The 13,143-nt window shown below is 30.7% G+C and overlaps 1 protein-coding gene across 3 annotated transcripts in view; it reads left to right on the top strand.

The window, feature by feature from the left end:
- The window catches only part of LOC105317406 (early endosome antigen 1), a 108,875-nt gene extending 95,777 nt beyond the window's left edge, over positions 1-13,098 (top strand). The window contains exons 34-35 of one of the 3 annotated variants that reach the window (XM_034451183.2): positions 6,478-6,607; positions 12,063-13,098. In XM_034451183.2, the coding sequence (XP_034307074.2) occupies positions 6,478-6,606 (129 nt within the window). In that variant the 3' untranslated portion in view covers position 6,607; positions 12,063-13,098. The other 2 variants (XM_034451182.2, XM_034451184.2) reach the window with 2 other exon arrangements.
- The last annotated feature ends 45 nt before the right edge of the window (positions 13,099-13,143 follow it).

Here is a 13,143-nt window from a genome sequence, read left to right as displayed (position 1 = left end):
TTTTATTAATATTATGGAATATTGACATTGGTACCCTCAACAAACAAATGATTGATAAGGTTCCCCTTTCATGATCCGCAGGAGAATAGTCAAGTGAACTATTGCAATAAGTATATAACATTTGCGTGCGTTGTGCTTAAAGGCTGAATTCATAAAAGTATTTGGTTGCCATATTAATTTTGATCGCTACTCAACTGCCACTGGGGTATATATATACCGGCCAAGAAAGTTACGGTCGTTTGCTTTGTGATTTAGGGATTCAGATTGCACGGGCCTCTAAATATATGAATTACAAATTGTAGTAATATGTTTGTAAAATGGAATAAAGGTAACAACGATAAATAAAAACATACAAGATGGTTTATTTTTTAAAAGATTGTCTATTGTGTCTGCATCGCTGACACCTTAAGGTTTAGTTTGTGGGAGCGCCGACCAGAAGTACAGGAAATGTTAACTATGACATCATACAAAATTCCGATTGCTTCGGGTACGAACAAATTGAACAACATCAAAATTTACCTATGCGTGCAACTTTTTAGTCACATAAGTCCAACAACGATAAATATAAACAACTGACTGATCGCGGTGAACTTGTCGATGTGACGTCATACTGTAAATTTGGACGCATATTATGTGTAGAGAGAGGCGTATAAATCAATTTTTTTAACATGGAAAAATGCATTTGCTAAATGAGCGTAGCATAATCTTATTATACTATTAAATCCTTTCTATTATGCTTGTTTTGATTCAGCATGTTATTATTTCTAGAAGCGTTTATAAAATCAGTAAAATGAATTAATTGAATACGTTAAATATTAAGCGAACGTCAGATAAATTCTATCCGGGGCTCATTTCTTTGATATTTATTCTAATAAAAGATAAAGTGAGAAATTGAGGAAAATTTTGGAACGACAGATTGCATCTGTCAAGACTCAGATTAGAAACATATTCAAGATTTTGTCCACAAAAGAGCTTTAAATAAATATTTTCATTAACTACAAAGGTAGGGGTTCTTGTCACATGGTTTTCTTCTATATATAACAATTGAACAAATACCATCAGACATAAAAAATTGTAAATGTATTACATAAAGTATGTATTTACAGTGAAGTGCTGACATTTTCTTTTTTTAACTAAAAGAAATTGTTACTTTTCTTGAATATTTATCTTTATTCATATGTCACAAACGTTTTTGATTCAATTATATATTCTTGTTTCTTTAGTTAAATTCATGTTTGTCCCATGGAAGATAAAAGTCTCATTAGGACTATTCTAGATATAATTGCAAGGACAGCTGATGGCTTGTTGGTGCCGTTTCTGAGATATATGGTCATGGCAATTTTTAGACGGTATTGGTCTCTTTTAAAACGAGTCAGAGCTCTATTTAAAGATATTTTCATTTTCAACTGTCTTTGTCTGTGATAAAATTACGAATAAATGTTGAACCCTAAAACCCAGTAACTTCATAAAACATGAGTGACACAAAAAGGGCGTGTCTTATAGCATAACTGGAAAACGGTATTGTCTGCGCTGCGTAGTAATACATGTGCTACATAGAAAATAGTGGTTTTAAAATAATGTTTTTTTAAAATGTACATATTGGAAATAATATGAATATAATTGATAAGGTATCATTCTTTGAATATTATGTGGTGATAATATCGGTCAGAGCATGGTCAAATCTATCATAAGGCCTTTTTCATTTTTTTAATAATTTCATTTAAAAAATGAAAAAAAAACCTTTATAATTTCTGTTTTTCATAATTTGTATAAATTAAGATATCTAGCTAAGATTCATGTAGTTTATAATTTTTTGAAGAAAAAAAATGTTAAAAGAAGATGAAAAAGATTTCATTTCTATTTACAGCAAAACTCGTTTTAGCAAATTTTAGTGACCATAGACACAACTTTGTTATCACCGTAATTAATAAATAAATACTAGTAAGTTTATAACAAATTCGTAAGAAATCTTATAGCGAAAAAATCAGCTGAGAGTACTTCAAACTATGATAGGTCAATAACACCACCATTTACAAAATATATTATTAAAATCTTTTACTTTTTTTGTTTTTTAACTGTATTATATTTCAATTCATGTATTTCATAGATGCTTCTCAAAATGCCGTGTATCTTCAATGAAATTTGTTTTGGAAAATATTCGTGATTATGTTAAAATGTTGCCAGCAAGGGTCTTATAATTAGTTCGTTATACCCGTAAATTTGTTATAGCCCTGTTCGTTCTATACAGAATAAGAATATAAGAATTTATATAATAATAAGAATAATATATAAGAATGTTGCTGTAACATGAATAAAAGTTTCTATATAACTGTTCGTTATATTCGAGTTTTGTTGAACTATTTTTAAGGTGGTGTGGGACACCTCCATATTGTGACATACTTCCTATCGAAATGAACAATTAAATCGAGAATAATTTTATAAAGGTTTTCTTTGACCTAACAGGGTAGCTCAGTGGGTTTAGAACATTAACTACAAATCTTTTCTAAATATTTTTAAAACAACTTAATGCCAAATACTGTAAAATTTGCAAAATTGAAATTTGGTTATAATGTACATTTATCTGCATTAGAATCGAAAAGTGTTCCTCATCACCTTAGTTCAGAATTGCACGAGGTACAGTTACATTGCACAAATTTGTAAATTTTAGCACTCTGGGTACTTTCTTGTCATTTGCAATGCCAAATACATGTACCCTTAGAATTATTTTAGTCGTGTATTGAAACCAGCTACGCAAGAGGGCGTTCAAACAGAAAAAAATATTGGCATTTTTCATGCTATTAAATGAGCATCGTTTGAAACCTGAGGTGCTCATGAATATCAAATAATTTAAGAAAATGCGCTGCATAGAATCTTGGGACAGAGTATAAAAAAAATTGAAAGTAGTGATGTCAATAACTTAATTTTTCAGAAATGTTACCTTTTTAGTTACAAAGAATTTATCATACCTTTTTACCTTACCTTCATATCTTCTTAATTATAAAGAATTAATTATCCACTTCTGGTTTGAGGTTTATTTTTATTGCTTTCAGCATCATTGCAGGAACTGTGGAAACATATATTGTAATGACTGTTCAGCTAAAGAAGCAAAACTGGTGTCATCTAAAAAGCCTGTTCGTGTTTGTGATGGTTGTTTTATTGAAATTGGCAAGATGTAACAGCGTGTTTTTATTTGCTTTGTAGGTCTTCAATATTGAATATGAACATATATTTTTGTCAATCTATTATTTATATGGTGAAATATGTAGATGAATTCTATGTTATTCTAATCTACTGGTTGTAATTAGAATATGATTGACGGAATATAAAATGTTGGCAATGTAAGAGTTGTTATTAACCTGAACCGAAGATTCAAGTAAGCTTTTTTGATCAGCTGTTGTCCATCGTCTGTCCGATAAAACAGAGAAAAAAGGGAGTGTGCCTTAAAAAATGACCATCTTTTTCTCGAGAACCACTGGTGTAGAAATGCTAATGTTTAAACAAAAGCTTTTCTATGTAGAGAAGATTTGCAGACATGGTAACCCCGAACCAAATTGAATGCTTTGGCACAAAGAGGGGTTCTCAGCTCAACATTAAAATGTAAATGTTTTTTTTTTAAATATTCTAAGAAATACAATGCTATTGTTTGTGATATTACTTTGTAAGCATCTTAAGACATAACATAAAAAATGGCAAATAAAAAGGGGTGGAAATTTCAACTAGATGTAAACAAAAAATGTTTAGATTCATTTTTTCAAGAATTAAACTGTTAGATTTTTAGGTCACCTGAGTCACTCAGGTGACCTATTGCAATTGGTCTTCGTCCGTCGTCGTACGTTAACAATTTTACATTTTTAACTTCTTCTTGAAAACTACCAGGCCAATCATTACCATTTTTGGTGTGAAGCATCTCTATGGTAAGAAGAATCTAAAATTGTGAAATTCGTGGCTCTACCACCCCTGGGGTGCCACGGGCGGAGCCAAATATGCAAAAAAAGCCCAATTTTCAAAAATCTTCTTCTGTACTTACACACCTGTGAGGAAAAAAATGAATGCATGGTTATGATGTGCATGAAGCCTTCTACCAAAATTGTGAAATTCATGGCCTCTGGTTCAGAGGTTCAGGCGCTAGGGTGTGGCCAATATAGTCATATAGTTAAAATATATTAAATCTTAGAAAATCTCTCCTTTATTCTCATTTATATTTGTTAAAAACTAAATGCATGATTATGATTTCCATGAGGCCCTCTACCATAATTGTGAAATTCATGGCCTCTTGTTCAGGGGTTCAGGCGCTAGGGTGGGGCCAATATGGCCATATAGTAAAAATATATTAAATCTTAGAAAATCTTCTTCTCTACTCCCATTTATATTTGTTAAAAACTAAATGCATGATTATGATGTCCATGAAGCCCTCTACTAAAATTGTGAAATTCATGACCCCTGGGTCATGGGTTCAGGCTCTAGGGTGGGGCCAATATGGCCATATAGTAAAAATGTATTAAATCTTAAAAAATGTTCTTCTCTTCTCCCACACATGTAGGCAAAAAACTGAATAAATGGTTATGATGTCCACTAACTCCTCTACCTAAATTGTGAAATTCATGGCCTCTGGGTCAGGGGTTCAGGACATGAGGTGGGGGGGGGGGGGCAATATGGCAATATAGTGTTAATGCATATAATGTTTAAAAATTTTCTTCTCTATTCTCACACATCTGTATTAAAAACTGACTTATAATTATGTTTACCAGGAAGTCCTCTACTGAAATTGTAATTTTCATTTCCCCTGGAGTATTGGTTTTGACTCTAGGGCAGGGCCAAAATGGATGTATAGGTGTTAATGCATATAATGTTTTAAAAACAATTAACATTATATGCATGTCCAGATAGTTTGTATTGTGACTCCATTAAGCTGATTTTATCATACCTACTGTTCCTCAGGTGAGCGATGTGGCCCATGGGCCTCTTGTAATCTTTAAGTTAACATTTCTATAATCTAATAAGGCTATGGTTATTAAACCTTGTTAGTTGGTTTGTTATGCAAGCTTATAACATCTGTATTGAAAATCACAGTAATCTACTTTTTATAACTATTCCATTTTCAATATATGTACTGTTATCTTTGATATGCAGAAGCGATTGACAATAGGATTGGTCAATTGAAATATCAAATTATAAAGGCATTTTGAAGAGTTTCATTTTTTTTAAATTTTGAAAGAGATTTAAGAGCCGTTGATCAGGTGAACGATTTGGCCCCTGGCCCTTTTGTTTCATAATCAGTTAAATGAAGTTATTCGCTATATTGCATGTTAAATTCAATTCAATCAATAACCAGAACTGTATCCACAAAAGTAACTAATAGTTATAACCCCACTTCCAATTTTCATCTTAAAACTTCACATAAACATTAATATGTTTAGTTTACTTTTAATAGTTTTTTGATACAATGCATAATTCTTATATTTTAAATAATTGCCAAACATTCGTTTTTCTTGTTTATCAGCTGGCAATGAAAGCGCTGTATCTGTCATGAATAACGTTTTCTGTTAGAATACAGACTTACAAATACCAGTTCTTTAAACAGATAATTGATCAGACTGTTGCTTTATTAATCGCCGAATTTGTTTATCATGAAATATATTTACCTTTAGTGTTCAAGGTACTTTTACCAGTGTTTTGTTTTGCCGAATAAATCCTTACAACGACTTTGCTTTTTAAACTTTTAGAAATTATTTTTTTCCCTAGGTCATTCAGATGACTTATTACAAATGATTTTCCTCATTCGTCGTACGTTGACAATTTTACGTTTTAAACTTTTTTAAAACTACAATACCGATCGTTATTATTTTTTATTTAAATCATCTCTAAGATAAGAAAAATATAAAACGCGAAGTTAATGGCATTCGCACCCTTGTTGCCTCATGGGCGGGGCCATATATGCCAAAAAAAAAGCCAAATATTCAAAAATCTCTGTCGGAACAGATGTCGGGAAAAAAACTAAATTCTATTTGAGAAAAACTAAATGCATTTTTATGATGTCCTTGAATGCCTTCTACCTATATTTTCTAATTCATGGCCATTTAATTAGGGGTTTAGGTCTTAAGGTGGGTCAAATCTTCAACAATTTCGGCTTCCATATATGTTTGAGTAAAACTAAGTACAAGGGGTGACATATTTTGATAAATTTACAATTAGTGGCCCATGGAATAAGAGTTTAAGCTTTAAATTAAAGCTTAAAATGTAACATGTGGCTGTCCATCATCCAGCATCGGTACTCAATTGACTGTCAAGAGGCATGTAAGCCTCTTGTATATTTAGATTCACGGAACTTGTTCTGCAAGTTTCATTTCCATTTAACTAATTTTTTATAATCAACTTAGATTTATAAGTTATTTTTAAAAATATTTGTTCTAGTTGTGTTTATTTTTTGATGGAAAATTAAATAATTTGTGTATTTCTTGTATTCTTGTATTTCTTTAGCACCACTGTAGAAACTGTGGCAATATTTTCTGCAATGACTGTTCATCAAAAGAAGCCAGATTGGCTTTAGCTAAGAAGCCAGTCAGAGTATGTGATAACTGTTTAAGGGACATCACTCGAAAAAAATAAGGTTTGATAATCCATTGTCCCCCTTTTACACGTTAATTGTTATATTTTTATGCGCAACTACCCAACCTACTGTCTGAAAAATATCGCTTGTTTAAAAGGTGACCGTCATATGTGTTTTAAATATTTATGAAATTAGATGCTGCATGAAATTGTACTATATTTATATATTTAAATAAAAATCGTTTTAGTAATTGACGATCTGATTTAGAGGTTATGTCAGAGAAGAGTATAGCTACATTATATATATATATATATATATATATATATATATATATATATATATATATATATATATATATATATATATATATATATATATATATATAACCATCTTCTGTATTATACTTTTTAATTGTTATAATTCTTTTGCCCGTGAAGAATATGTAATTTTAAAAAGAGAAACATCATTATTATAATTTTGTTTTAAAATCTGAGTCAGCTTTCGAACATCAAAGATATATTTCGAAATGTGAGATTTGTAATAGTTTTACTAACTTAAGTCCATTTAATTGCACTTTGAGCACAGGTATATAAGATGTAGAAATATATGAACCTACAACCGATGCCTTACTATTGCTTGAAATATCCTTCAACGTATATCAAATATTATGCTTGTTCACTTAATGCTACGGTCACTATGCTCTTCATACTCTATATTTAGAAATTGGTTTAGCAAACGGTATTTTTTATCATTCAACTTACAAGAATAACTTTTTAATATATATATAGGCAAAGCTATTCGGATTATGACTGACAAACCATCATTTGCTGTTATTCATCATATATTATTCGATATTGAACCTGAAATCACCAAATATTATGCCTAAGACAAGAACAGACTCCTACTTAATGATGGATTACTATTTAATGAATGTATTATTCGATAACATAATTGTTGATTGTTTTCTTCAAACCACTATGTATACATATTATAAGGATCTACAAATGGTCGCATAAAATCTTTCATTTGTATGAACACATGTGCATTGTTAAAAATACATGCTAAATATATGTTGAATTCTTATTTAAAACTTTTTGTTATTTAGATTTTAACTTGGTGCTCTCTGAATTCTTAATTTATATGGAACATCATATTATGTTGCGTAGTTATAGTGAACACAGAGTAAATCTTTTAAGATGTTCTTCTTAAAAAGTAATCTGTCAGGAAATTGAAGCTGAAACTTAGTGGAAACGTCCTCAAGTAGTGTAGATTCACAGTTGTGAAAATCATGACCCCTGGGGATAGGGTATGGTCATAATAGGGAGTCGATTTTTATTATACCCCCGCAAACGAAGTTTAGGGGGGTATATTGGTTTCACCCTGTCCGTCTGTCCGTCTGTCTGTCTGTCCGTCTGTCTGTCCGTCCGTCTGTCCGTCTGTCTGTAGACGCAACTTTGTCCCCCCTATAGAATTTTTATTACTGCATGGAACAGTTTGAAAATTTGTACATATGTTGAACACCATCTGAAGATGTGCACCTGCAATTTTTTTTAAGATCAGACAAGATTTAATGATTTTATGACAGTTTTCATTTTCCTTATTCTCTATGTTGAAAAGTAAGGGAGGTAATCCTTACAGATTTTATTAATTAATTAATAGAAAACACTCTAAAATATATTTATATAAATACATCCAGATGGAGTTTTTTGTCTTTATGTCTTAATTAATTAAAAAAAAAATTTTTTTTATAAGTATTCTATCAACTGACAATGCAAAGTTTTTGTTTGTCAATGATAAATTCTTAGGAGCTAATGAGAACATCAAAGACAAGTGTGGCTGAATTCATTTGTCCCAAGGGAGCCATTATCTGAGCCATGGTTCAGATGGAGCATGTGTTTAGGGCAAATTGATAATCTGTAAAATGGGTGATGGTTTTGGGGCTATTTTAAAACTGTTTCATATAAACCAAAAGGTCTGTCATTATAAGGAAATAAATAATTTAATTATTAATAAAGAAGTTAAACTATTTTTAGAGGTTGTTTAAATTTATTTGTCAAGTAATTTGATGAAGTGACCCTATTGGGCATTAATTTAAATGAAATTCAAAATTACTGATATGATTGTAGTGTTTTGGCAATTTTAAAATTGTTTGTAATATTAAATTTTCTTTTTTACATATTTTTACATAGTATGGTAATTATGGTAATGTTTTGGGAGTTAATTAAATTTAACAAGCTCATCAAAGAAAATCATAGTCCTATGGGATCAATTTTCTGATATGGAGTTCAATTGTGCCATAGGAGAAAGTGAGGAAAATTTGAAACAACTAATTGCATCTGTCAAGACTCTTATTAGAAGGATATTGAAAGTTTTATCAACAGAAGAGCATCGCTTGGCTACCGGTATTTCTATTCACTGCAAAGGGAGGGGTTATTGTCATTTTGTTGGTTTTTCTTTAAATCAATTAAATTAAAAAAATATATCATCAAATACATACATTTGTAAATGTATTACTGTTATAGATATGTATTTACAGTGAAATTCTGACAATTTTGATTTTAATTTTTCTTTGTTAACTATTTTTTTTTTTTACAATTCTAGAATTTTTTTTTTTGTATGTGTTCCAAACCTTAATTATTATTCAATTCAATTATTTGTCCCATTTGAAATTAGCCTAGCGGGGGTATTAGTCCCATTAGGACAGTTCTAGTTTTACATAGGAATATATAGAGTAAAGCGTTAAAAATCTTCTCAGAAATAATTAGCCACGAAAGCTGAAAGTTACGTGGATGAATTCTCAGCTAGCAAGTGTAGATTCAAAGTAAGGGAAATCATGACTCCTGGGGGTAGGATTGGGCATCTCTGGGGGTTGAACTTTTACTTAGGAATATAAAGTATTTATTTTTTAATCTTCTCAAATATTAATCACCCAGGAAAGCTGAAACATGTGTGAAAGCATCATCGGGTAAGGTCGAATTAAGTTTGTTCAAATTATTATTCCCGGAGGAGGATTGGGCCACAATGGCAGGGATGGGGTAGTTGAATCAAAGTACTGAAATACTGGCAGGAGTTGATTTAATTGATTATTATTAATTTTAGAATTTATAGCGATATGTTTTTTTGCATGGCAAGTATAGTTTTTCATTTGTATTTGAATCACGCACATTTTTATATGAATTCTCGAACTTTTCCAACAAGAATTTTGAGAAAACCCATATGAATCATGTTGTGTAATATTGAAAGATAGAATTAATTCCGTCAAACTATGTATCAGTAATCGAAATATGTCTAAAAAATTGTACACATGTCTGGATCCAAGCAATATTGAACTCTAGTCTCGTACAACCAGCTGCAGACGCTCGACTGGCTCCGTTAGTCTCCGACTACTAAGAGAAACGCTCTGCTTGTCGGAGATCTACGGACTCAGCCGAGCTTCTGGTTGAACGAGACATATTTTGAACTCTGACGTAGATATACATATGACCACAAAAAATAGATCAAAATTGTTCGTGAAAACATTTTAAAGGTATGTAAATCAATGGTTCAGCATACATTTAACAGAATTTATCTATTAATTTCAAGATTTAAGTCTTCTCAGCGGTGATGATTTGGTTATGGATTTATATGGAAATGTAAAGAACAATTTAATGCACATGTATTCCTACTCGAAGTGAGGCAGAGGTTGACCGACATGTCTATACAACAAGGTCATGGCTACTTTGAAAATTCCCCCAAATGTATAATTTATAAGCACTTATGTAATAATTTTGAAGTACAAGAATATTTAACAAAACCAATACCAACTGTATATGTAAAATCTATAAGTAAATACCGTTTATCCTCTCATCAACTCAAGATTGAGCGTGGCAGATTTTATAATATCCATAGAAATGAGAGAGTTTGTAAACTATGTTCACTATCACAGATTGAAGATGAGTTTCATTTTATTCTGTCCATTTTATAAAGAAATAAGAAAGTTGTATGTAAAAAAATATTATTATGAAAAGCCTTCTGTCTATAAACTTGTCTATAAACTTATTCAATTACTTTCAACAAAGAATATCAAAGAGTTGAGCAATTTGGAAAAATACCTATATAAATGTTCAAAATTACGATAAAATTATAAATACTGTTTTTGTTTTGAGAATATACTCTTCATAATCCTTTTTGGGAGTTGATTTTAATCAACTCTCCTATGCAGTTACTCTGGCAAACCGAAACTGAAACAGTGTTTGGACCTAAGCACAAATCATCACCGCTGACAAGAGTTAGTTCTTGAAAATAATCGATAAATTCGATGTAATGTACGTTGAAGCATTTTTTAAAAGGAAACCTATTTATAAAGAAATAGTTAGATTTTAAATAGTACGAATAATTTAGAAGTTTTTTGCAGTCGTATGTATTCCTACGCCAGAGCTCAAATATAGTCTCGTTCGACCAGACGCTCGGCTGTTTCCGTACATCTCCGGCAAGCAGAGTAAGTCTATATTTAGAGATCGCATCATCAAGTTATCACGTGACCTGGTATCTCTTACTTGTCGGATATTAACGGAGACAGCCGAACATCTGGTTGAACGAGACTAGAGTTCATTATTGGTTGGATCCATACACTTTTTGAAATATTTTGAATACTGATACATAGTTTGATGAAATCAATTCTATTTTTAAATATTACACAACATGATTTATAAGAGGTTTTCTCGAAATTCTTGTCGGAAAAGTCCGAGAATACATACTATAAAAATGTGCGTAATTCAAATAGAGATTATAAACTACTTGCCAAGCAAAATAACATATCGTTGATTTTAAGATAAATAATAATCGATAAAATCAACTCCAGTCAGTACTTCAGTACTTTGATTACTTTTGTCACGTACATTTTGCAGATTGCTACATGTATGTGCACACGAAGTATAATACAAGATTATGATTGTCTTTCTTCTTTTTTTTTTTCTTTTTTTTTTAATGTTTACATATGTTTGTTCACTTTACTTATGTATATATGTTATACCTATGAATCGTATGGTTCTTGGTAATAAACAGTACAATCTTCCGGTGTGCTAGAGTAACTGCATAGGATAGTTTATTAAAATCAAGTCTCAAAAAAAGTATTTGTAATTGAGTGTAATTAATTCCATTTTTCAAAGTAATTGGAAGTAATTTGTAATTGACTTTGCTTTCAATTACAAGTAATTAAATGTTTTTAAATACACTCCAAAAATGTTCATGTATTTCAATTAGGTGTGTTCCCGTTTTGCACATATTTGATAATTAGGACTGGTATAGAACAATAGGTGTGATTTGTGTTGTGATAGCAATTATAGTCTGCTTTCGATCCTTGATTTACCTGGACTTTTACCCGTGTTTTGTTGTGTTTGGGGTCTAATAACTATCACCATTTTTTAATTTGATAAAATAAATATAATGATATTTTCTGCTCACTGATAAGAAAGATTTGACTTTCACATTTTGGTCCATTTACCATGAAACTAAATGGATTGAGGAAAAATTGCAGGTCCGAAGCCAATTGGAAGCTGATTCAATGGATAATTATATGATGAAGGGGAAAACTACATGTACAGTCATATGGGGTACCCCGTGTCTGTTTTACAACTTACAATTAAGTTGCAAAATATGTAAAACGCATGTTTATATTTGGTTGTTTGGTATAAATAGAAAGAATATTATGAAAGGAAACCGATCTTTATCACAACATTTTTCAATCTTTGAAGTAGCGACTTTGACAATGGTTCTAATGACATCACCGCTTTAATATATTGCAGGTCACTTTCTGGGTTTTTTTTCTAATTATTAGCTAAATACATGAAGCATAAAAAATTCTGACAAAAATAATAATTTCAATATTGATTCGATATACCTCAAGCAGAAGAAGGTTAAAAATGCATGAATAAGGTCTACATTTGATAGGATTAGTGAACAAATCTTTACAGTTTTTGAAGCATACATTATAAAATTGCCGATTTATCTTCATATCATCATACAGTTTGTCTATTTTCTTTGATTATTCAAGCCACAGTTTAATGAAAAATGTTTCTCTTCAAACTTGTATTATGTACATGTACTTCATATAGACAGTAAGTTTAACAAAAGCACTACATATACAACATTTTTGCAATAATCTTTCTTGTTTAAAGAAATTAATGAAGTTGGTTATGACCATATTGATGTTTGAAATTAGATTCAAGAACATGGATGTCAATTATTATGTAAATGTGATTTTATGCAAGTTATATTGTAACATGAAATAAATGAAAATATCCATTGTGAGTATATTATGAAAACCCGAATATTATAAAATTTAACGAGCTCATGAATACTTTGAATGTAGAAAAACTAAATAACTTGTCAAGATTTATTAAGAAAATTTTCAGTGTGTTCTTCCAGAAACCAACATTAACAACCATTTTTATCATTATTACTCCTAATGTACATGTGATCCTTGACAGTTTTTGTGTACATATGTATATACTGATTTTGAACCTCAAATACCAGTGAACTGGTCTTGAGTGAATAAAGAATTGAAAAATTGAGTAGAATGATCTCTATGTTCATTTATTTTATTGCCAATTGCCCTC

This window comes from Magallana gigas, chromosome 4, assembly GCF_963853765.1.
Source record: "Magallana gigas chromosome 4, xbMagGiga1.1, whole genome shotgun sequence".
Classification (NCBI taxonomy): Eukaryota; Metazoa; Mollusca; class Bivalvia; order Ostreida; family Ostreidae; genus Magallana; species Magallana gigas.
This window is presented reverse-complemented; position numbering and strand designations above follow the sequence as displayed.